This window comes from Vombatus ursinus, unplaced genomic scaffold (genome assembly GCF_900497805.2).
Source record: "Vombatus ursinus unplaced genomic scaffold, bare-nosed wombat genome assembly UNPS02008961.1, whole genome shotgun sequence".
NCBI lineage: Eukaryota > Metazoa > Chordata > Mammalia > Diprotodontia > Vombatidae > Vombatus > Vombatus ursinus.
Window position 1 is genome coordinate 2142153 of NW_020948739.1, and position 26809 is coordinate 2168961.

At 37.7% G+C, this 26809-nt stretch overlaps 1 protein-coding gene across 5 annotated transcripts in view; it reads left to right on the forward strand.

Annotated features, from left to right (window-relative positions):
- Positions 1 to 26809, forward strand: part of CPQ (carboxypeptidase Q) — a 624148-nt gene that overhangs the window by 233906 nt on the left and 363433 nt on the right. For all 5 annotated transcript variants that reach the window (XM_027849956.1, XM_027849959.1, XM_027849958.1 and 2 more), the window contains exon 4: positions 24855 to 25062. In XM_027849956.1, coding sequence (XP_027705757.1) covers positions 24855 to 25062 — 208 coding nt within the window. The remainder of the gene's footprint in view (positions 1 to 24854; positions 25063 to 26809) is intronic.

Consider the following 26809-nt stretch of genomic DNA (forward strand, 5'->3'; position numbering starts at 1 on the left):
AGGTACTATAAAGAAGACCCTGAGTAAGGATGCCATTAGAGATGTGTATGACCAGAGAATAATGTAGGCCAGTCACACGGAGAAAAGAAAGGATAACGGATAGACTCTTCTGTTGATTCAATGCTATTCTCTATCCTCCTAATGTCGAGAAATTGAGGAAGCTCCTTGATGGTTGGGTGGATCAGACACCTTGTAAGAGGAGAAGGGACAAGAGTCCCATGTGTTGGGTGGACCTAGATGGGCTTCAGTCTTTATCACTGGAGGAAGCATACATTTGAATAAAGTCACAGATCCACTTAAGGATGATGGTGATGATGATGATGATGATGATGGTGTACCCAGAGGATGAAGGAAAAATTGTGACTTCTCCCCTCCCCCGGGAGCAGGAGATTGGGGTTAGAAAGAAGTTACTTCCCCATTTTCTACAAACTTCTATTGTTATAGAGAGTGAAGCCAATCAAGGCTGTCCCAAATCTTTTTTGTTTTAAGTAAAATCTAATGTACCTTTTGTCTTTAAATTGCAGTCAGTTAACCCTTCTTCCTAACTCTGCTTGTGACAGAAGAAAAACAACTTAAAGTATCTGATATTGTGACCACATTTAAGAGTATACATAGTTTTCTGCCCTGCCTCATTGCCATGAGCATGGGGGTATATTTCATTAGCTGATATCTAAAAAATTCATTGATTTTTCCATTCTTCTTCCTTCATTTTTTTTTTTTTTTGGTTAAATGACTTGCCCAGGAGCTAGCTGTGTGACCCCGTGCAAGTCACTTAACCCCAATTGCCTAAAAAAAACCAAAACCAAAACCAAAACAAAAAAACCCAAAAACAAACAAAAAAAAATGACTTGCCCAGGATCACACTGCTAGTAAGTATCTGAGGCCGCTTTTGAACTCAAGTCCTCTTGACTCCAAGGTCAGTGCACTGTTCATGAACCACCTAGCTTCCTCTTTCAATTATTCTTAATTCCCCTTCCTTTTCTTGATCTATTTTATTTACATTTTTAAAAGGTAAGGAATTGTTTTTTGCCTTTCTTTGTATTACAAATACCTAGTCCTGTGCTTGGTAAATAGGAGGTGCTTACTAAGTGATTGTTGGTTGAGTGATTGATTGTAGTCATTGTGTGCTTTATTCTTAGGGGATAAACTAAAACTTTAGGGCACGCCTGTCCCAGCTTTAAGAAATTGGGAGTCAAACTGTCATCTGTGTTCCCTTAGACCATACCTGTTAGAGAAACAAGGAATTTTAGCCACTGAAGTCACAAGATCATAGATTTACACATGGAAGGGGCCTTAGAAGTCATTGAGTCTTATGTACTCATTTTCCAGGTGAAGGTAGGTCCAGTGACTTACCCAAAGTTATAGGGGAGTAACATTCAGAAGTGGGATTTGAACTCATTTTCTAAGCCAAGAGAGGTCCCATAGAGTTCTTCAAAGGGACTTCTTGAGTAAATCCTAGCTGCTCCCTAGTTTTGCCCCTTATTCTCCTTCCCCTTACCTCCCTTCCTGGCGCCATGCTTTTAGATGGAGTCAGCTGAATGATTTGATTCCAAAGCTCTTTAGAAGCCAAAATGGCTCACATTTTCATAGCACTTTACATAGTTTATGATGTCAAGCATAACACGATGTCCTCCAAGCCCATAATAAAACCAGCAAGTACAGAAAAAAATTAATCAGTAAACTCTTTTTTGGGGGGTGAGGGGGCAAAAACCTAGAAAATGTTAGAGTAGGCAGCCAGATGAGAAGCAAGGTGAATTATCCGAGTGAAAAAATGGATACATTTTTGTGTGGTATTAAAAAAAAAACAAACAAGCCGTGGAATTTTTCAGTGTGTAGAACTGAACCAAGTATTGCTGTTCTCAAGGGTAACAAAAAGTCAGCTCTCTGTTTTGGAAGAGTATGCTTGTACCTTGTATATTTGAATATGATGTAACCATAAATCCTTGGATTCTGGGGATTTCCTGTTGTTTAATCAACTTGTTTCCCTAACCCTTAGCATTAAGGGAGTTGGAAAGATGCAAGGGAAAGATAATTTAGGACATGAATGGAGACACTGAACTCTTGGAGAAGGTAGGGGACGGGGCTGCTAGAAAGTGAGAGATGGTCAGAGTCTGGGCATAGAAAGTGAAAGTAACCATCACCTACTTTGAAATTTTGACAAGGATTGTGGTGGGGTTGAGTTGGAGTTGGGCTGTAGGGAAAGGCTGCTTCCTCCAACTGAACCATAGGCTGAGTTCCCCCAGCATAGATACACATTCCTTTTCTTCTGTCTAGACTGGACAGGAAACTGTGTATGGGAAGAACAAGTCAATAAAATTGTAAGTTTAAATCTGGAAGGGATCATAGAGGTTCTAGGATCATATGAGCATAGATTTTAAGTTGGAAGGGATAGAATGATGAAAATCTGAGTTCAAAGCCTGACTGGCCTGACATTGATCTGCTGTCTGACCCTGGGCACATCACTTAACTTCAGCCTGCCTCAGTTTCCTCGTCTGTAAAATGGGGATAATAATAGCACTTACCTCCCAGGGTTGTTGTGAGTGTCATGAGGGTAAAAGGATTTCATGTATATGAGGTGCTTTACAAACTTTAAAGTGCTGTATAAATGTTAGTCATCCTCATTATTATCTTGCCCAACCTCCTCATTTTATAGAGGAGGAACTTGTGGTCCAGAGAGTTTAAATTACTTGCCAAAGATCACATAGGTAGTAAAACTTAGAACCAGAATTAGAACCCAAGTCATTTGACTTCAAATCAAATGTACTTTGAGTCATTTTTTAGTTGTATCTGACTTTTCATGACTCCATTTGGGTTTTTTTGGGCAAAGATATTGGAGTGGTTTGCCAATTCCTTCTGCAGATCATTTTACAGATGAGGAAACTGAGGAAAACAGGGTTAAGTGACTTCCCCAGGGCATCTAGTAAGTGTCTGAGGTTGGATTTGAACTCATGATGATGAATCTTCCTGACTCCAGGTCCAGCACTGTAGCCACTGCGCCACCTAGATGCCCCAAGTTTTAATAATTTTTCTTATTATGAACTTAACAAAAATCATTTGAAAACATGAGCTTTCCAATATACAAAGAATAGAAAAGAGGACTGGATATGAACACATGAAGTTCTGTTAGGTACAGTTTTTTATATGTACATTAAATTTAACACTATTGTACCAATGCTGTACTGCTTATCTGTGCCCGCTTTTGAATTTCCTTCTGCTTTCTTTCGTGTGTTTTTAGTTATTTCATTGCCACTTTTCCTCCCATCATTATCACTATCCATTGACTCTTCCTGTCACCCTCCCCAAATAGAATGCCCTTCCTTGTAATGAATAATTTTAGTTATACTTGTTCTTTATGAAAATATGTTTCATTCTGTACCTCTTTGCGGAGAGATGGGGTGCCTATTTCGCCATCAGTCTTCTCAGTGAAATAGCAGAGAATAGGTGGGAACATTGCCTGGGTAGTGTTCTGCAAATTGGTTTAGATAGTCTTCTGGGTGCACTAAGATATTAAGTGACTTGTCCCAAGGTCACAAAACCAGTATGTGTCAGAGGCAGGACATGAATCCAGTTCATCTGAGACCAGCCCTCTATCCATTATGCCATGTTGCTTCTCCTTCCATGTGATAATGATTGTAAGTGGATCCAGAGATTTGAGAACAACTCAAGCCGGGGTAGGACCATAGACTCTGACCTGGAAGGGAATTTTGAGGCTATCTCACCTTCTCATGTGACAGAGAAGAATACCAAGGCCTGGGGAAGTTAAGCAATTTGCCTGAGGTTGCATAAGTAGGAAAACACATCTGCTGACTCCAAAATTACAAGAAAAGATTAAACTTTCCTAGGAGATTGCAACCTGGTTTTAAGTAATTACTTAATTAATGGACAATTAAATAGAAATACTTACCCAGTCCTTATGTTTGTGGCTACCAAAGCTTTTTTCTCTTCTCTCTTGATCAAGGATCTATTCTGAATTAACATATCAGACTTGGTCTTTGGGATTCTTTAGAAGGTCTATGACCTTCTATAGACCTTTAAAAGGTCTATGACCAGAGCTGGAAGGGGCCTCAGAGATCATCTAGTCCAACCCCTTCATTTTATTTCTTAAGAAAAAATTCTGAATTTTTTCTCAACCCCCAAAATATCATATTCATAAGTGATATGGATTCTTTATGGAACCATGAATTCCATTTCATGCCACTTGCTTTTAAATAGAGATAGAGATAGACAGAGATAGATATACATATATATCGTAAATTCTACTTGTTATTTTCAAAACTGTCCTACATTTTTCTTTTTTAAAAATTTATTTTATTCTGAACTTAAGAAATACAACAAGCATTTTTGTAACATAGTAGCATTGAAAAAAGATGATTGTACATGAAACTCCAAGTCTATTATGTACAACTTGCTATTCCTTTTAAAAATATTATTAAATTTATCGTGTAATTTTCTTTTTCCCCTTTTTCTCCTGCCCTCCTCCCACCCTAGAGATGAGTACTATTAGACCTAAATATGTATATATGTAAAATCATTCTATACATATTTCTATTTATCAGTTCTTTCTCTGGATGCAAATAGCATCTTCCTCCATAGGTCCTTTGCAGTTAGTTTGAGTATTTATAATAGTCAAAATGACTTAGTTGCTCATAGTTGTTCTTAAAACAATATTGCTGTTACTAGATTCAATGTTCTCTTGGTTCTGCTCATTTATCTCTCCATTATTTTGTGCAGGTTTTTCTAACATCATCAAGCTCGTCATTTCTTAGAGCACAGTAGTATTCCATCATGACCATATATCACAGCTTGTTCAGCCATTCTCTAATTGTTGATGGGTATCCTCCCAATTGTCAGTTCTTTGCTATCTCAAAGAGAGCTGCTATAAATATTTTAGAATATATAGATTCTTTTCTTTTTTTCCCTGGTCATCTTTGGAAACAAACCTAGTCTCTACACTTTTTTTCTGAAACTTCTGTTTTCCACTATGATTTTTTTAGAAGTTTCAATGATCCTCCTTTCTAAAAATCAGTATTACTGACCCCCCTCATTCTCTGATATCCCTTTCCAAACAACAGGAAAAGAAAGAAAAATAAAACCTTGTAACAAATGAGTACCATCAAGCATAACAAATCTACTATGGTGGCCAATGTATCTCTTTCTGTACTTTGACTCCCATCATCTCTCTGTATCAGTAAGTGGGTAACGTGCTTTATTCTGAATTCTCTGAAAACATTAGACATCCTCTACTAACACTAGATTGGCCAGAATTTTTAAGATTTTCAAAGCTGTTTTTCTTTAAAATGTCACTTCGTGTATAAATTATTCTCCTAATTCTTCTGATCATTTCACTCTGCATCAGTTCATGCTAACCATGATTCTCTGAAATGACTCTCTTATAATTTATTTTTGCCCAATACTATTCTATTTTATTCCTGTGCCAAAATTTGTTCAGCCATTTCCCAGTTGTCAAGGAGGGAATTTAGGGTACCTCCCTTGATTCTAGTTCTTTTCTTCCTCCCTCCTTTTTCCTTTCCTTTTTCAGATCAAGAAGTTTTTTTTTTTTCTTATGGCTATTCTTTTCCTTTTGTTCTCCTCCTCCTTAACTTAAGGGTTTTGCTGGAGTAAGTGTGTGGAAGATCCCATTCTGGCTTCCATCTTGGCAAGATGTGCCCTATTTCCCCATTTAAGAGATAGGAAACTGTGACCTAGAGGAATAAAATGACTTACCCAAAGTCCATTTTCTCTTGCCAGCTAGAAATTGATGTTCACCAGTATTAACCTGGTGATGGGAAAAATTCAAACTCAAATAATCAGTGGCTTAAGTCACATGTTTTAGGGCCACTTTGATTTAAATAAAAATTGAAGACTGGATCTACATAAAGGGTTTTCTTATTAGCAGAAATGAAACTTTATAATAGGTTAGGGTAGAAAAACTTATCAACTAGTGAAGTCTCTTAGGATTTATAATATTTTCACAAGGCAACCAATAAAAGTGTGATCACATTTATTGCTATTGGACTATGTGGGAAGAAAACAGTTTGGAGGGTGAATTGATTAAGTGATGTAATGATTTTTTATTACTCTGTAAAAGGCAGGAGTATTAATTTCTTGCAGAAATGAAATTTCAATAGAAAATTTGGAAATGATGGTCCCCACTTGATTTCTGGTCTTATAGTTTATGTGACTCCATATTCAGATTTGTGTGTGGGTTTTTTCAGGGAAAATGGGGTACGTTTTAAGTTTCTTGCTTTCTTCCAACTGGTTAGACTAAGTTTAACTACATCTACATGTAAGTTTATAAAACGTTTTGAAGCTTTCACAATGAACTGTTGTAACCCAAAACCACTGTATCTACCAGACGTCTTGGTGTTTGAAAAAGTGTTTTAACCCGTGATAGATTTGGAATTCTTGCCAGCTGATTTCTGGATATCGAGCCCCAGTCCTTAGAAACATATTACCCAGATGTTTATAACATATCCTTTTGCTAATGTCCTGTTTACACTTCAAATTTGGGGCAAGAAGCATTTGCCTACTTCAAAGGACCAGATGAAAGCCTTTTGCCTCATCTAAATATTACGCCTACCTCTTCTATGCCTTAAACAGACTAATTTCCTATCCTGAGTTATTTTCTCCATGGCACATAGTTTGTTTGTTGTAGATTTCCTTGTGAATAAATACTTAGCTCTTGGCAGGAGCTCTTACACCTCTGGCCTGGTCTTGTCTCAATTCCTCAAAATATGTTCTTTTTTTTGAGGGAGAAATTTAATTTTCTACTTCTTAAGCCAGATGGTTAAATGGAATAGTACAAGATGGGTGGAAGACTACCTGTGTAGTGACCTTCAAGTGAACACCCACTAATTCTTCCCTTTCTCCCGTTAGGACTACAATAAGAGCCATAGTCCACTGAAGCCCTGGCAGCTTAGCCTATCACTGCCCATCTGTTTCAAAAAACCTCTAGAGGGGCAATAGGAGCAGGGAAGAGCAGAGGAAAAAGGAAAGAGTTTCATTAAAAAAAAAGAAGAACAAAACTTTTAGGGTTTTAAAAATTAAGCACCACATGAGAAAACATTAGTGTGAAATTTATAGTAATATTTCTATGAGTATTTTTGTAGCTCTCTAGTCGATACTTATGACAAACCTGGGGAATGGAATGGTTTTCTTTGGATTATAAACATATTATTTGAGTGTTCAAAGGTTCCATGCTGCTTTTTTTTTTGCTTCCTAATAAGCCATTTCACAAGCAATAATGAACCCTAGGATCTGTGTTCAGCAGCCAACATACACATACTTTGGGTATTTTAAGTGATTTGGCTATGCTTCCTGCCCCAGCACACATGTAGGGTGTGTTTGGTGGGGAGGGGAGTGAAGACTTACATTTGTGATTACTTTTGAGGGTTGTTGCTTTCTTGTTACTTGATCAACATTTAAATTGCTCCCAGAGGAGAATTTGGGAATTCAGAGGAGATAAGGTTTTTATACAAAGTGGTACAGTGGAAAAAGCATGGCTCTGAAGTTAGAGGACCTGAGTTCAAATCCCATTTCTATTGCTTACTACTGGGCCAGTCACTCAAACTCCCTGAACCTCAGTTTCCTCATTTATAAAATAAGGGAATTGCACTTTGAGGCCTTGCCTATTTTGAGACATAACTGCCATTTTGTGCAAAATGTTGTTTTTCATAATCTGGGGAATATGAAGATGAATTAGATTTCGTTTCTGCCTTCAAGGAGCTTATGGCCTAAGGGGGAAAAATTATATACTTCTCTTAACTTTTACTTACTAATAATAAGGACAATAATTCAAAGCCAATTCCAAAGAATTGGAATACAGTAAGTGAGAGGCAGGAGGAAAAGCAGATCATATCTGATTAAGGAAATGTGGAAGACTTCACAAAGGAGGTAGTAATTGGAGTGGGCTTTGAAGGATGAGTAATATTTCAACAGATTATTGTTGTTGCCATTGTTATATGATCTTTAAATTCCCTTCTAGCTTTGACATTCTGTGACTTTTTGTAGTCTTCACAACCATGACCTCTGTGCTTTGGGCATAATTGATAGTCAGTGAATTTTTATTGGCTGCTGGAGTGTTTTAAAAGATGTGGACCATGTAATGGTACCTCTCCTCCCAGTTCCCCCTTCTCCTAATTCTATGAACAGTGAGTTGCTCTCTTAATATGGCACCTTTCCTGAGACGCAGGACTATCATAGTAGAAAGAGTTCTGGACCTGGAGTCAGGAAGACTTGAGCTCAAATCCTGCCTCTGACATTTACTGGGCTGTGTGACTTTGGGCAAGTCACTTAACTTCTCGTTTGTGAATGGGACAGAGATTGCACTGATCTGACAGGATTGCTGTGAGCATCAAGTGAGATCATATGTAAAAAGCATTTTGCAAATTTTAATGCATTGTATAACTGCTAGCTCTCATTATAACCACCACCACTACCATCACATCGTCATTATTTCCTGATTAAAGGATTGAATTTTTCTGTATAGTAAAGAACATTTTGAGGATATGAATTTCTGTAGAGTGGGAATGTAGCAGAGGTTAAAAATTGAGAATAGAAATCCAAGAAGTGAAGCAGTGAAGGGAAGAGGCTGAAAGGGGAGAGCTGGACAAAATGTTCCATATGTAGAGTAATTAGTAGCTATGTTGGCACATTCTTGATGCATTCCTAGCCTATACACTCAGCACCAATACTGAACTGCCCTCAGAGCGGGCTGCCCATGATGGAAAATAGTATAGAACTTGGTCTTATGCAGCCTGGAGTTAACAAGAGTCTAGAATAGAATCAGGCTAATTCCTTTCCAGATAAATCAGCCTACCTAGGTGTCCTCTGATATAGATGTTTATGATTGGTATAGCCTTAAGGGTCACCCCAAAATAGCTTGGATTCTTGGACTGTAAGTCTGAGAAGCCAATAGGTAATGATACACACATCTGGGACCTGGCTTTGGCTTTCCCTGGATTGGATGGAATGAAGTATGATTGATTTTCCCCTAAGTGTCACTTGTTCTTAGATTATGAGATCTCAACTGTAACTAGGGCAGGACTACTGGACCTTTGCCTCAGAGCCCTGCAAGTGCATATAGTGCTTTAGTTTCAGTAATGTAATGGTAACAGAGCTCAGCAACAGGTTAATATGAATAATTAGTTCAACTAGGAAGCTACTGGATGATGCTGTGGGGGTGAACTCTAGTCTTCCCTGTCCTGCTTCCTTGGCCCTACCATGGTAACTTCCTCATCAGCAGCCTTAAGTGACTGGGGTCTCTGCCTTCTACCACAAGGTATTCTAGTATCTTACTCTTCCCCACAAATCTGGGGGCACATTTTTTTTGCTGCTTGTTATGCTGTTGGTTTGGGGTAATTGCCCTGAACACAATTCCTAGTTACTGCCCTGTTTAAGTAAAAGCCTTTCCTTGCCTCAGAGAGGATTGCTTCATGATTCTAAAATGAAAGGGCCAAACAAAAGACAGAGGGAAGGTAGAACTTAAACAAAGGGATATACATTTTTTTTTGATTTCATGGAAATTGATGATTGAGACCAATATGCTAATGATGCTGCACAGCTGGTGTTTGTATATGTTATTCTCCTCTTTTGAAGCAGCTAAAAGCCTATTCCTCATGTATAGGAATGCTAACAAAAAGAGTCCTTTCAGAATTAATTGTAAAGACATCCACATATACTGAATAGAGACACCCTATACAAATTATGCAAAAAGTTAAAATGCATTATACATGCACCTTTGGCCACTGATCCCAACTTTATGCACAAGATTGACTCCTTAACAGCTGTATAGGAAGAGTCTTTGACTATGACGATGATTGACATTGAGAAAATATTAGCTTTACAGCTGGGTAGAGATGGATAGACCAGTCCTACTCAAAGGCCCCAGCTGCAAGTGTTTCATAAACTAGATGGTGGAAGCAAAGAATAATTTATGCAGCTTTTTTATTCTATTAATTTATCACAGGTGTTCAACCCCTATGACCTAAAAGCCAGGGATTGAATGAGACATAGATTTTTAGTTATGGCCACTGTGTTTATTTGTTTAGCTTTACTGTAATGATGATGATGACGACAACAACAGCAACAGTAGCTAGCATTACATAACATTTTTGGGTTTTCAAAGTACTTTCTATATGTTATCTCCTTTGATTCTCCAACAACCCTATGAGATAGGTGCTATTATTATCTCCATTTTACAGATGAGGAAGTTTAGGCTGAGAGTGGTTAAATGACTAGCCTAGGGTCATATAGCTAGCAAATGTCTGAGGTAGAATTTGAGCTCAGATCTATTATATATACCCATATACATGCACATGCATATATATATATATATGTACACATACAGTGTACATGCACTCATATAAACACTGCCATGTATATATATACACATGTGTTTATACATGTGTATATGTATATATATATCATACATGCATGAATATCTATATCTGTCTATATAGTCTTGTATTGAGATTGCTTTTGGCCCCAGACTTCCATTCTAGATTTCAAAGAATGAAGGCTTAGACTCTTGAAGGAGTCAATTCCCATAAATATATGTATATGTGTATACACATACACATGTACATGCATATATATACATGCATACATATATACACACCTAAGTATATCTCTGTCTAGTCTACCCATACACATGTGTATGCATATACGTACATACATATACATGCATATATATGCACACATACACACATATACACATACCTAAGTATATCTACATCTATCTATCTAGTCAAGTATAGAGATTACTTCTGGCCCCAGACTTCCATTCTAGGTTTCAGAGAATGAAGGCTCAGACTCTTGACGGAATTGATTTCCTTAATAGATAAACTATGGTACATATTAGCATACCCTAATGGGATGGATCCAGTAACACCTTCATTATAGACATGCTAGTCCCAGACTTTCTTCTGTCTTTTTCTTAGCACCATATGCTATGATTTATATGTTACTTAAACAGGAGATTTTTGGTAATGCAAGGATAGAGAGATGGAGACATGGGTTACCACATTTGACTATACAATCTTAGGAGGGCAGTAAATTAGATGTGAGCACCATGGACTGGATAATCTTCAGGTTGCCTCCCAGGCCTATGATTCTATGTTAGGATTCTTTATTTTCCTCTAAAGCTGCACTTGGAAGCAGTAATCAGAGTTGTTCTGCGGGCTGTTCTGTAGTCAGTCTGACACTGTGACTTCATTCTGTTGAAAGAAAAGGCAGACCACATGCCGCTTTTTGCCTGCTCTAGAAATGTAGACTGTCAGAGCTGAAAGGGACCTTGGAGACCATCTTGTGAAGTTCAACCCTCTCATTTTACAAATGAGGAAATTGGGGTTCAGAATGGCTAGGAGATTTAGGATCCTAGAATATTACTGCCAGAAGAAACCATAGAGCAGGTTCCCCACCCCGGGCAGAGAGGCTCTCCAGTTCAGTCCTTTCAATTTACAGATAGAGAAACTGAAGTCCAATTAGGGTAAGGACTCACGTGGAATAAGTGGCAGAGCAGTGATTCGAATCCTTGCCTTTGGATTACAGATCAAGTGATCTTTCCCCACTATCAGTGGTCAGAAGTCAGGATTAGAACCTGGGCCTCCTGACTCATTATAGTGTTCCCTCCACTACTTTACTCTGCCCCTTCTCAATATGTTCCCCATATCCTCATCAAAAATCATTCATCAGTAACGTTTTTGGTTAATGGAAGTGATGTTACTGTTTTTTACACCAAAAATGATTTTGTCCTCATGTTAGAGATGTGAGGAAAAGGCAAGAAAAAAGGGGACTCTACCCTAATAAAACTGGCATAAAAGAAATTTGAAATTAGCAAAGAACATAAATGGCAAAAAAAATGTAGTTAGTAAACAAAGATGTTGACATGGTTTTTGATGTCTGCTTTCTGTTTTAGTAAATATAATATGGAGGCTGTGATAGATTGTCTTTTCTATCTGCCCCAGATTGTTTCATGTATATTTTAGAGGTCTTATACTATATGATGGAGAAGTATGGAGTAGTAGAATGAGGAAGGCACCTGCAATCAGACCACCAGGATTCTAGTCCCAGCTAAGACATTGATTAGCCATGTGACTCTGAGCAAACTACTTGACATCACATTTTCAGGCTTTTTCTGTGTGGAATGAGATTAATAATGCTTGTGTCACCTACCTAATCCTATGAATGTTGGTATATGGCATTTTTTTTAAAAGCATGTTATAATTCATGAATGCATGGATTGTTGTTATGATACAATAAAATTAACACATGTGTATAACCTAATTTGTAAAGCTGACAAAATTGTTATATAAATATAAGTTGTTAGTATTATCCCAGTGATGCCCAAGGCAGATAGGTGGTACAGTGGATAGAGTGCCATGCCTGGGGTCGGAGAGGTCTAGGTTCAAATGTGGCCTCAGACGCTTATTAGCTGTGTGACCCTGGGCAAGTTACTTAACTCTATTTGCCTCAGTTTCCTTATCTGTCACATGAGTTGGAGAAAGAAACAGCAAACCACTCCAGTATCTTTGCCTTGAAAACCCCAAATGGGATCATGAAGAGTCAGACACTGAAGGGACCCATCAACAATAACAACAACAAAATCCCAAAGTGTTCTTGAAACCCAGCTCTTCCTGTCTTTTATCACATAAACTAAGATCCTTTGCTTTTCAGTATATGTTTCTTTATATAGGAAACCAAGGCCCTAGGGTTCTATTTAAAAAGTAATACATGTATCTCATGGGCTTGGTCCTAAGCATTTTTGGGATGTCAATTTTTTTATTTGTTATATTTATTTCTATATTTGTTATAGAGCCTTGTGAGAACTAAATTCATAGGTAATGCAAGAGTATGCTGAAGCTAGCTCCTACAGGCTCCTGAGAGCTTATTGTTAAATTCCATTGTGAGCATTTACCACTTGGAAAACAGCAAACCCTACAAATTAGGGTTTGATTTATTATTTTGTTTATTGTCTAACTTCAAAAAAGCAGGGGAGAAAGTGTTAATAATGTAGTTGAATGTAAAAGTATGTCATATATACATGATTTTTTCAGTGATTAAGTTGTTAAACATTTTCTAGCACACCCCCGGATCATAGCTTCAAATGTGGAAGGGACCTTAGAAGCCAACTAGGCCAATCGAGGCCCTGAGAGATGATGTGATTTGCCAAAGGTTTCACAGGAAGAAATTGACTGAGTTATGATTTGAATCCATGTTATCTGAATCTAAATTCAATATGTTTTGTTGGCTTTCTCTTTTTCTTTGTTATAAATGACTCCATTTCTGTGACAGCTGTAAAGGCCACCATATTTTACACTCTCTTCAATGAGAGCTGCTCAGTGACTATAAGATACCGTGCTACATGTGACTTGCATTTTGTCTGTAGAGAGTATGCCATCAATATGGAATAAAATCTAGAAATAGATTGTTTTTGCCTGCCTGTCTTCTGTTACCCAAGCAGAATTGCAGAAATCAGAGATGAAAACAGCTTGTTGAATCCTCCAATAGCCTCATCTCCTTCTGAAGAATTGTTGTCTGTGTTTTAGCATGGACCTTCATTCTAACATTTGGTATGAATAAGAGCTCCTTACTTTTGTATTGTGGATGATTACATGAATATGTGAGCTGAATTTTGTGAGGCAGCCACTAGACATTTAGAATTGTTGGATAGAGTCAGTACTGATATTTCTAAGGGAAAGCTTTTTTTGTTTTAAATCACAGATCACTACCAAGATTCTGTAAATGACATACAACATGTGTCTGCCCTTGTAACCTCACTAGAGAAGTTTCCAAGAAAAAGAATGTGGAAACAAAAGGCCCCAGCTTCAAAGACCTTAGCTTTCTACAACCTCTCCCCTACTCTTCCCGCCTCCAGAGCCTGGACATTCTAAGACTTCATTGTGATGTTAATATTTTTTTTCATTTTAGTCAAAGTGTTATATAACTCTGACGGGAAAAAAAGATCCACCAAAAACACAGAAAGACCTGTATCTCCCTCAGTGGGGTGCGTAAATTGCCCTCTTGGTGGATACATCATGTATATTCCAATACCCATTTTCAAGGACTGATGTGAACTTTGCAAATAAAGAAACAGTTCTGCAATAGAAATAGTCGTCTTTTTTACAAAGGACTAGTCATGAGTGGCTGCTCTTGGAATAAATCTGGAGGGGATATTAGGTGATTGGTGTATAACACTGAGGAGGACTAGTCAACTTATTTATTCAAACTGGGCATTTGTCTTATTCAGAGTTGAGGATCACTCCAAAAAATTCAGCTGTCCCCCAAATGTGTCTTAGTGTAGGAGATATTTGCAATGTTACAAACTTTAAAAAGTGATCCAGAGAATCCATTTTCAGCTGACATATGGGGTTTTATTATAGATTCACCAGTATAGTAATTGGAAAGGTCTACATTTTGATATTTGTTGAGGATAATAACATATATTAATAATACTGTATCTCATTTATTATCATTATATGATTTCTGTACTATAAATATTGTTATTCCCATGTACAATCAATCGGTTAACTAGCATTCATTAAGTATCTACTATGTGCTTGGCACTGTGCTAGGTGTTGAAAATATAGCGACTAAAGTGAAACATACCCTGTCCTCAAGGAGCTTAGTATTCCATTAGGTTAGATAATATATACATATGTAGGTATATGTAAGACAGATACAAGGTGATCTGGGGTTTAGGGTTTAGCAGCTGGGGAGAGGGGATCAGGAAAAGTTTCATATAGAAGAGGTGCTCTTAACCTAGTTTGTGTTGAGGACTGCTTTGGCATTTTGGCAACCATTCTGTGGATTCTTTCTCAGAATCAGTTTTTAAATGCATAAATACATAGGATTACAAAAGAAATCAATAATATTGAAATATATATGTTGAAAGATTTTCAAACCAAGTTCATGGTGCTCATGTTAAGAATCACTGATATAGAAGAGGGCCCTTGAGTCAAATCTTAAAGGAAAATATGCATTCTAAGAGGCTAAGGTGAAGGAAGAAGGATGATAGGTTAAATGATTTGCTCATATTTACAAAGCTATTACATGTGGAGGTGTAATTCAAACCCAGGTCTTTCTGTATTCCAAATGAAACACTTTTCTACTATAGAACATCACTTACCCCTAAATCAAGGGTAATTGACTTAGTGTGTGGTAAGGTTTTTGTCTTAATTTCGAAATGGTGATTGTTGAGTAAAAATTGTTAGGAGCATATTGGACAACTTTGCAACTTTGTGATTGTTGATCAGTTATCAATTGATATCTCATTAGCATCTAGTTGTTTGGAGTTAGGACCATTCAAATAGTTCCTTCCAAAATAATAGCTCTTAGAAAAGGGAGAAACAATAGGTCATGTAATTGGACTGAGGAGGCAGATTTCTGTTGTTAACAGGGTTGGGCCTGGATCATTTAGGTCTAGATATAACCAGCCTTTTTAAAAAGAGAGAGCAACTCATCATGTTAGGCTGGTCTTTGAATAGCACCTTATAGAGGTTTGCCTCTATAAAACTGAGGAACCAAATAATGTAACCCATCCTTGATTCCCTGGGCAGCTAAGACCTTCTTTCTCTCCTTCCCCATCAAATTACCTTGCATTGACATTGTATATAATGTGTATATGCTTATATATGTATGTATTGTCCCTCCATATAGAATGAAAGCTACCTTAGAGCCACGAAATTTCCATTTTTGTCTTTGGAGTCTCAGCACCAAGGACAAGGTCTAGAAGCTGTGACCATTTGATTACCAAGAGGGGAATAGACTGGAAATAGTCCAAAGAATGTAGGAAACATTTACTAATATCTGCTCTGGAAGCTGTATTAGAAGATCCATCTCCTCAGTATTTCCTCTAGTGGACAGAACAACGCAATGTTATTCTCTTCTGCTTTTGGGGGATCCCAAAGGATAAGCAATCCTGTGTCAAGGCATGTCCAGCTGGAACTAGAGAAGTGATTGATTCATAATCTACTTCCCTTTGGAGTGCAGAAGTTCTAATGTGGCTATATTTTAGGATTCACTGTTTAAAATTATAGCCTTAATTTATTTTTTATGTATTTGCATGTTTGTCCTAAGCTAGAAGTTTCCTCTAAAGTCCTCATTAAATACTTCTATCTTTTGATCAAAATCACCTACAGTAATTGAGTGGTATTTACTATAAAAGACCCTGAGAACTGTTGTGTGTGTAATAGTAATAATAATTAATGATAATAACACTTATATAGCACTTTAAGGTTTGCAAATGCTTTTTACATGTGTTATCTCATTTGAATCTTGTAACAACTCTGTGAGAAATGTGCTATTATTATCATTGCCATTTTATAGATAAGAAAACTGAGGCTGAGTGATTAAGTGACTTGCCCAGAGTCATGCAACTAGTACTAGCTGAGGCCATTTTTGAATTTAGATCTATCTGACTCCAAGTCTACTAGCCCCTGTGTTATCTAGAGCAAGGCTTCTTAAACTTTTTCCACTTGCGACCCCTTTAGCACTTCTTAAACTGTGGGTCGTGATGTCTAAATGATGTCTAAATCAGAGATTTAGGCCATCTAGTCATCTTCTTCCTCTTTCTCTCCATTTTACAGATGAAAAAACAGGCCCAAAGGGGTCAAGTGACTGACCCAAGGTCACGCAGGTAATAAACAAATGCATAATTTGAATGTAAATCTTTAACTCCATAGCTGGTCCAATCAGTAGCAGTCATTCTCTTCCTGGAGTAATGCTGATAACAGAATATATGGGTATTTTCCCAAGAAAGGGCAACCATTATTGCTACTGGTGTTCAGAGATTCTTTAGTGACTTATGATGGCATCCTCAGAAGTCCACACTAAACAGCTAATGGCAAGTGAGGTTTGCTAATAGAATGAGAAGGTTGTCTTTGTGCTGAGCCCTGACTTTAGGTCACATCCCATACTATCATTAATATGCTTGACTCAGTGTGCTACTTATTACTAAAATTTAGTGAATAATTCTATATCCAAAAATAAATTGCTGGTGCCTGGATTTATTTCTTGAATCTAGGATCCCAACTAGAAAATTCCATTCAGTTTGTGAGAAATTATATCTATAATTTATTTGAGCAAATTAATTTGAAGACACGTGTTAAAAACATCTCTGTCAAGAAGTGTTAGACTGATCTTCTGTTAAGAAAGACAGCTTGAGAACAAACAGATTGTTGTTAACTAAATACTAGACGTCCCATATGAATAATAAATATTAATGTAGTCCCCTTTTTTTCTGGACACTTTTTTGTCGTTCATCATTACATCAGTTCCATGGATAATGAACCATTGTATAACATTGAATGAAGAAATGAAGAATCAATGTCGGGAGTATGTGACTGACCAAGGTTATGGTGTTCTAGAATAGGTATACCTGTTATTAGGGTGGGTTGGTGGCTAGTGCCAGGCCTGGAGTCAAGAAGACTCCTCTTCCTAAGTTCAAATCCAGCCTAAGACATGCTGTGTGACCCTGGGCAAGTCACTTAACTCTGTTTGCCTCAGTTTCCTCATCTGTAAAATGAGCTGGAGAAGGAAATGGCAAACCACATCAGTGTCTTTGCCAAGAAAACCCAAAATAGGATCACGAAGAGTTGGACATGACTGAAAAACAACTAAACGACAACAAAATACCTGTTATTAAGCCTAGCATCCCAGAATTGTGGAAGCTCAGAGTTGGGAGAGATTTTAGAGATTGTCTAGGCCAACCCCAACTGAATCATGAAACCCCATCTACAATAACCCCCGGGGACTTCTCTACCCTCTCCTTGAATATCTGCTGTAACAAGGAACTCTCTACACTTTAAAATAGCACCTTCTGCTTTTGGATTGTTTTAAATATTAGGAAATAGTGGGTTTTTTTCCCCTTCTTCTGTACGTCTACATAAAATCTGATTTTCTGTAGCTTCTCCACATTGAAGCTAGTTCTACCTTCTGGAGCAAAGCAGAACAAATCTAATACTTTCTCAACATAGCAACCCTTCAATTATTTCAAGTCTATGATGCTGCTCTCTCAGTCTTCTCCAACCTAAATAATCCCCAGTTCCTTCAACTTATGCTGGAATGGCATGGTTTCAAGAACCTTCACAAAAGATGGTCAGCATCTTTCAGAAGTGGTCTAGCTTATCCCTGGCCCATCTAAATTATGGTATCCACGTGTCTTACCTCCAATTTGCTCTGTGTGTGTGTATGTGTATAATGTGCATGTGTACATATATACACATGTGTGTATAGACACATGCATATGTGCAAAGTCTTGGATATACTGAGGATAGTTAGGTGGCACAGTAGATAGAATGCTGGGCCTGAGGTCAGGAAGACCCATCTTCCTGGGTTCAAATCTGGCCTCAAACACTTGTTAGCTGGATCACCCTGGGCAAATCATTTAACTCTGTTTGCCTTAGTTTCCTCATCTGTAAAGTGAGCTGGAGAAGGAAATGGCAAACCACTCCAGTATCTTTGCCAAGAAAACCCCAGATGAGATCTTAGAGAGTCAGATATGACTGAAATGACTGAACAACAACTTGTACATACACGATTGTTTTCATGTCATTTGATCCATTAAAATGTAAGTTCTTTGTCATATAAATTTAGGGTGGAGCTCAAGTGAGTGGCCTGTAGAGACACTAGGATGGGTAAGAATGGTTTATTGATACAGCCAAGTACATCCTAGGAAGATATAAACACATGCAGTCAGGTATGGAAGCACTTGTGGCTTCCCTTTCCTCTACCATCCTCTGGGGCAGTATGTTGGGTGGTAGCCCAGATGAGTAGTGGGATATGCTTTTGGGTTGAAGGCCCAGAATCACTGGGGTCCTGGGTTTATATAGGATTTTCAGACAAAGTATCTGCCATGACAATTGTCATATCACCAGGTGGGGTGATAGGATCAAGAAGCATGGACCAGTAGGAAAAGACTAGATTTCTCAAAATTAGCCAAGAAAGCCTACTTAAGATGAGGAAGGTATATATTTATAACTGTGCCATGTTAGCAAGCTTGCTAAAGAATTTCAGCAGCTAGTTCCATCTGGGACCAGGTTCATTTTAGACCTTAAATGTACCTGAATTGTATAGCAAGAAACAGTCTTAGGAGAGTAGGGTCACAGACTCTCCTGGCTTTTCCCTTTTAGAGGGCAGGGACTCTTTTTGCCTTTCTCAGTATCCACAGTGCTTACTTAGCACAGTACCTCATACATGGTAAACTCTTTATGAATGTTGGTTGACTGACTGATTGAACTGGAAACAATAGTTCTTATTTGGTATAAGCAGAAAAAAAAAGCATGATGTAACTAATTACTCTGATTAAAGTGACATTTGAAATATTGTATTCAGTTCTGGATGCTACATTTTAGGAAGGATATTGAGTTGAAGAGAATGTCCCAGAAGTCAGATGAAATGGTAAAAGGCCTTGAAGATTGCTTGCCATATAAAGATTGGTTGAAGGAACTGGGAATCTTCATCCTGGAGAGGAAAAGATTCAAGCAAAGATGCAGTATCTGTCTTTAAGGGTACTTGTGTAGAAGAATGCTTAGATTAGTAATGGATTTTTGTTGTTCACCCTTCATTTTCTTTTCTTTTCTTTTTTTTTTTTGGCAAGGCAATTGGGATTAAGTGACTTGCCCAAGGTCACACAGCTAGTAAGTGTCAAGTATCTGAGGCTGGATTTGAACTCAGGTCCTCCTGACGCCAGGGCCAGTGCTCTATTTACTGTGCCACCTAGCTGCCCCTCATCCTTCATTTTCAAAGAGGACCAATGACATCACAGGTTGATGTCTTTACTTGCATGGGAATTGGATTTAAGTGAGGCAGAGCTGCAAAAAGTCATCAGCCTCACTTTCTTTTCCAGAGCCATCAAAGTCTAGTGTCAACACAAAAGTCAAGACAACTGCCAATGGCATGGGATGCAGTCAGTGAACTTGGTATCTTTGACATCTGACCAAACTCTAAACATTCCTGCTTCAGCTGCCTTCACGAGGGTTGGAACAAATTGTTGTCATCCACCATTCCGCCAGAGCAGGTGTCCATGTGCTTGGTGAAGACATCTCCCTAACTCACTAACGGGTTTGAGTCCTGTCAGTTACCCTCAGACTGGTTTAGCCTATCTGCTAAGACAGTTTACAGGAGTGTGGCTGCTGTGCATGTTAAAGCTTTTTGGACCCACAGGTGAGGATGGGTAGAAGCTATGAAAAGGCAAATTTAAGATCGTGAGGAAAGGCTTTCCAAATATTAGAATGAACAAAAAGTGAAATGGGCTGCCCCATGAGGTGGTAGGTTACCCCCATTGAAGATTTTCAAGAAGATGCTGGATACTTTCTGAGTATGTTGTCAGGTACAGGGGTCAGGTATGGATTGGATCAGATGGCCACTGAGTTCCTTTCCAGCTTAAATTCTTGATATTACATTTTCATTATAATTTTTCTTGTAATAGACACTTCATTAATGCAATATCAATTCTTTCACTTGCTTCATTAAACTACTGATTCATAAATGCTTCTAGTTTAATAGAATACTGAAGTCTTTCTCACATGAACTACTTTAGAGGCACATATCCCCTTTTCTGTACTTAAGCAATTAATTTTTGACCCTAAGTGCTGGACTTTGCATGCTTGCTTCACAGCTTTTCCAACTTGTCATTTCTTTCATTGTTAAAGAGAAGATTCCTTTTCAGGTTTGAGTTGGACTAGATCAACACGGATGTCCCATCCAACCCTAAAATTTTGTGATTCACCTTAATTCTATGCTTTTTTATTGAATTTCTGCTATATACAAGGCATTGTCAGTCAGCTGGTCAATCAATAAGCATATATTAAATACTTAACTGTGTGCCAGGCCTTGTACTAAGCACAGGGGTACAAAGAAAGCCACATCTCTGTCTTAAAGTAGTAAGGAATTAAGGATGATACTGAGGTTTTGAGCCTGCTTGATTGGGAAGGATGGTGTTATGCTGGATAGGAATAGGAACATTTAGAAGAAGGAAAGGTTTTGGGTAAAATATAATGAGATCTGTTTTTGACGTGTTGATTTGAAAATATCTATGAGACATCCAGGCTGAGATATCTAAAAGAGAGTTGTTGAAGAATGAAACTCAGGAGAGAGGTTAGGGCTATATATATAGATCTGGAAATCATCTGCATAAAGATAGGTGATAATTGGAGCTGATGAGATCATTAAGTAAGATAATGTAGTATAAGAAGAGCCCAGCACAGGGCCTTGTCAGGATCATCACAGATTCCATTTTTGTCATTTAATTTCTTATCGAGTCATTTAACCCTGTTCACTTCAGTTGCCTCATCTGTAAAAATGAACTGAAGAAGGAAATGGCAAACTACTCCAATATCTTTGCCAAGAAAACCTCAAATAGGGTCATGAAGAGTTGGGACTGAAAAACGACTGAACAACAACACCAACAACAGCCTACCTTTGTGTTATCTTCAGTTTTGATAAGTGTACCCTCAACCAAGTCATTGATAAAACTTTTAATAGGACAGGCAAGCTCAACTACCAGGTTGTGGTCTTGGATTTTTAGACCCTTTGGCGATGCTTCTTCAAAAATCAGTTAGCCTGCAAGTACTTAAGTTGCACCCCGAAATACGTAGCAGTTTCGGACAGTTGTGCTAGTGAAGGTGTATGATAGTATAACTCTTAGAGGGGGTGTATAATAAATTGTAGTTTATGGGTGATCAAGGTTATGGTTTGGAAAGCATGTGGGAAAAGGTTGTCTTATGAACTTGGGTTAGCTTGAAAAAAACTTGGAGTAAAAGGATCAGGTTACGAGGTGAACTGGGAATATGTTGGAAAATGGGTGAGATTAACTGATAGAGAGTTTTGAAAGCAATTGTCAGAAACCCTAAGCATTCGATCATACAATCCTGTGACTGGGGTCACCTGAAAGATGGTGACATGATTGAAGCAGCAGGATTAGAGCAAATCCTGGGAAACCAGATGCTGAATCACCAATATGTTAATAAAGCCTTTGATTAGAAATCATTCTTTGGGGAGAAAAAAATTCCAGAAGGAAGAACAAAAGACTAGTACAGAATAATAATGCTTCCTTATATTTGTTTAGATTAGATGTAAGGGAGAAAGGAGAAGGTTGCACTTTGACCAGGTATATTTCATAAATCCTCACAAAATTTCTGACATTTATATTTTTCATACTTCACTTAAAAGGAACTTTATTGATATTTTTGTTTTTATATCATCTACATTTCTTAGTGTGCCCTCTACCTTTATCCTATCAGTGAGCCACCCCTAATGAAAAATAATATAGAAAAGAGAAAAAAACAGTTCAGCAAAAACAAAATATCAAAAAAGTTAGACATCTATTGTGTTGTGTGCCAATAGTACCTATCTTGGTAAAGAAGGAAGGGAGTTGCCTCTTTGTGGCTGAACTTGATCATTAGAGTTTCATAGCATTCAGGTTAAGCTATTTTGTTGTCAATGTGCTTTCCTTCCATTTACATAATTGTAGTCTATGCATACACATATACACAGACATATATATATATATATATATGCATATATACATATAAAAATAGTTTTAAATATATAACTTTTCTGGTTCTACTTACTTGTCTTTGAATCAGTTCACATAAATCTTACTATCTTCCTACCTATTTTTTCTTACATGTTAATAGCCTATTACATTCACATGCTACAGGTTCTTTAGTCATTCCCCAGTTGCTTGTTCTTGACTTTCAAGATGAATGGGAAATAGATTTGGAGCTATTTGTAGCAATTCATGTTCTAACTGCCATTTCTTCAGGACATGTCACTCCTTTTGTTCACTAGAATTGCCTCTGTCCTTAGGAGCATTCCTAATTTCCTTCCTTATAAAATGATTAGGCCACCACTAATATCCTTTGTAGGGTAAAACATTTTTTATTGCTCAGATACTCCAATGCCTGCCCATCTTGTGTGACTGTTGTCCATGCCCTTCCATAAGTTTACCATGGGGGCCCACCTATTGTCCTGGGAAAGGGAAAGAGGAAGGCAACAAGTATTTATTTATTTCTTTTCAAAAATTTAAATTAATTTATTTATTTTTAGTTTTCAACATTCACTTCTATAAGCTTTTGAAAATTTTCTCTGCCTCCCTCCCTCCCCCCCTCCCCAAGATGGTGTGCAATCTGATATAGGCTCTACATGTACATTCTTATTGTCATGTATTCTTACATATCACATTGTTGCTATTACCCCTCATTGTCAGGGCTATAGCTCAGTGAGTAGAAATTGGTATAAGTATCAAGGTTTAGCCACACTAAAGTGGGTCTCAGGGGCAGGATCCCAGCACATGTGTTTAATCTGCTTCCTTGCTTGCAAGCCATTTCCCTCATTTTGAAATTAAACTTCTGTTTGATTCCTGACTCTCCTGTCTCTAGCCTGCTTTGTTTGGTTCTGGCCATCCACAGGTTAGAGGCTGGTTAGAGGCTGGTTCTGTTCTGTTGACAGCCTTGTGCAGATACCAATGGAGTATGTGGGCTAACAGTTAAAGGATTATTTAAAATACCCAAATAGACACCCTGAAAACTTAAGAAGCTGTAACATAATACTGTTAATAACATTAAGTTTTTGGTATTGGAAGAAAAAATACCAGATTTGGAGTCAGAAAACCTGGTTTTTAAGTCCTGGATTTTTGTCATTTACTAGTTGTGACAACTTAGGCAAATTATTTAACCTCTCTTGGTCTGAATTAATATATCTTTAGAAGAAGAATAATATTTTCACTGTCTGCCCCACAGAGTTGTTTTGAGGTCCAAGTGAGATAGAGCAGGAGTTCTTAACCTAGGGTCTGTAAGCTTGTTTTTCAAAAAATATTTTAATAACTATTTCAATAAAAATGATTTCCTTTGCAAAGTAATATATTTTATTTTATGTGTTTAAAAACATTATTCTGAGAAAGGGGTCCATAGGGTTCACCAGACTACCAAAGAGATAGGGGATCTATCATCCCTATTTCAGATCTCAGAACCCTTTGATAATGAATATGTTATATGTTTTATAATTATGAAGTACTATATAAAAATGAGCTATTATTATTTAGCAGATCTGTGATTTTATTGATTAGGGAGCTCCTGATGAGATAATTCCCTCCACCAATACAGATCTCTACCTGTTTTGCAGTTTATAGCATTAGTTACCTGGGGCATTTAGAGGTCGACTTCCTTAAAGTTACACAGCTAATATGAAATACAAGCAGGACTGAAATCCTGCCTCAGCCTAGTTGTTGTTGTTGTTGTTGTTCTTCTTCTTCTTCCTTTTCCTCTTCTTTCTCTTCTTCTTCTTATTCCTCCTCCTCCTCTTCCTCTTCTTCTCCATATTTATTCATCACTTAGCAAGACTGAGGATTTTGTTGATGTGTCTTCTCCCTCCACCAATGCACACTGCAGCTTCCTGAAAAGCCTTAGGTAGACAGTTTGATGCATTCTGGTGGCCCCCAGATTTAAAATCTGGTAGCTATCCTTTTGTTGTTGAGTTTTTCTAAACATTATAGATTGATCCTTTTATGAAAAGCACATTGTCATATAAGTCCATTGCTGGGATTAAGCTCAAAAACTTTCTTGCTCAGTAGGAACTGCAAAAACTTATGCAACAATAACAGAACCTTCAAGAACTCAGAGTCACTTCCATACCCAAGAAGGCAGCAAGGTAATGAAAGAATTGTAATCATGGCAATAATAATTCTTTTGTCAAGAAAGCAATGATCTTCTTTTGCCTATTCACATGTAGCTGGCATTAGAAAAACAAAACAAAAAAAAAGAGAGTCAAATGGGAATATATTGGTGAAATTTTTATAAATGCCTTTCTTTTATCTAATTCAGCCTTTTGGGCTTAATGCAGGCCTTTTTTTCAAGTCCTCACACAGGAATTCAGTACTACCAGGATGGTGTGCCTCAGATCCCAACAGCCTGCATTACTGTGGAGGATGCAGAGATGATGGCAAGGATGGCTTCTCGGGGGACCAAAATTGTCATCCAGCTAAAGATGGAAGCAAAGAACTACCCAGATACAGAATCCTTCAATACTGTGGCTGAGATCACTGGGAGCAAGTATCCAGAACAGGTAAGTGTCTTGCCACAAAAAATATGGTTCATACAATTCAAAAGTGATGCTTCCAGTCAGTTGTCATTTTTTTAAATGGATTTGGAGGAAAGGGACAGTATAGTTTCACTGACTTTGATATAAGCAACATAAATTTGGCAGAATGCCTTGTCTGCATTATCTGATGGGAGCCTCACAACATCCCTGAGGATGCTGTACTATAGGCATCATTGTCCTCTTTTTACAAAAGAAGAAACTGAACGTTAGAGAGGGTAAGTGGCTTGTCCATGGTCCTGAACCTAGTGAATATCAGATTTGAACCCAGACATCAAGCCTGGCACTCTATCCACTTCCAAAGCCTTGTTTTAGACAGTAGACTCAAGTTCTTACTCATTCAAACCTCAAGGCAGATCTTATCAACAATGAACAGAACTTATCAGCTTGTTTCATCTCCTTTTATTTTCTGTGTCCCATGATGGTATTAATGTTAATGGAAATAACCAAGAAGCCAACTGCTTGAGGAGTGAGGCACACAGGACTTGAATATAATCTATAAATCAGAAAGTCAACCTAAATAAGTAAAAGATAACTATGTGGATGTATATGGGGCCTTTATTTTATGATGCTGAATTATGTTACTTTCCCAGAAAACCAGAGCCTGATAACTTAAAAGTTAATTATACAAGAAGCCACTTTTGAAGGGTTTTCACAAGGCACACATTCTTCATAAGCAGAGATGAAAATTGTTCTTTTGAAAATGATACTCAGAGTAATACTGCCAGACATTTGACAGGAGGTTACCAAAGGAAAAGGTGACTAGACAAAGAGGACATCTGTAAAGAACCAGATCTTCTGGTCTCCTTTCTGTACTGCTGTCAGTAATCCAAAGAAGATTGCTCATGGAATTCATGTTCCTTTCTCCCTTTTGTAAAGGTTTGCTCTCTGTTGCCAGTTAGGACAATGGAGAGAATGACATACCTTCTATTTGCTAGTGACAGATTCAAGATCAAACCCAGGTCCTTTGGCTCCAAATCCAGAGCTCTTTTTGCAGTTGACTCTTTGAACTCAAGTAGAGAACATGACAATTATCCCCATTTAATTTCCTCTTATTAGATTCTACTCCAAAGTATTGGCTGAAACAATCTTTTTTTTTTTTTATTTCAACTCTATAAGCCACCAGGTTAACTCTATCCTCCAACTTCTTGTCATCTTTGCATTCTATAAGCATACCATGACATTCATTCATTAAGTCATTTATTCATTATCTTTAACAAAGCTGAGGTTTCTTGGATATGTCAACTTTGTTCCCCCTTTATGTAGAAACAGAACATTTGGAGTTGAATGGGGAGAGGAGAGTGCAATAGCAATCAATAAAAGCTTATTAAGTGTATACTATTAACATTGTGAATACAGAGAAAAAGCAAAAACAGCCCCTGCCTTTAAGAAATGTATATCCTAGTGAAGGAGACAACATGTAGGAGTGTGGTTGTTGAGTAGTTTCAGTTGTGTTTGACTCTTTGTGTCCCCTTTTGGAGTTTTCTTGGCAAAGATACTGGAGTGGTTTGCTATTTCCTTCTCTAACTCATTTTACAGATGAGGAAAATGAGGCAAAAAGTTAAGTGACTTACCCAGGGTTACACAGCTATTGGGTATCTGAGGCTGGATTTGAACTTAGGTCTTCCTGACTCCAGGGCTGGTGCTCTATCCACTGTACCACCTAGCTGCCCCCAACATGTAGGATAAATGGATATATGTATATACACATACA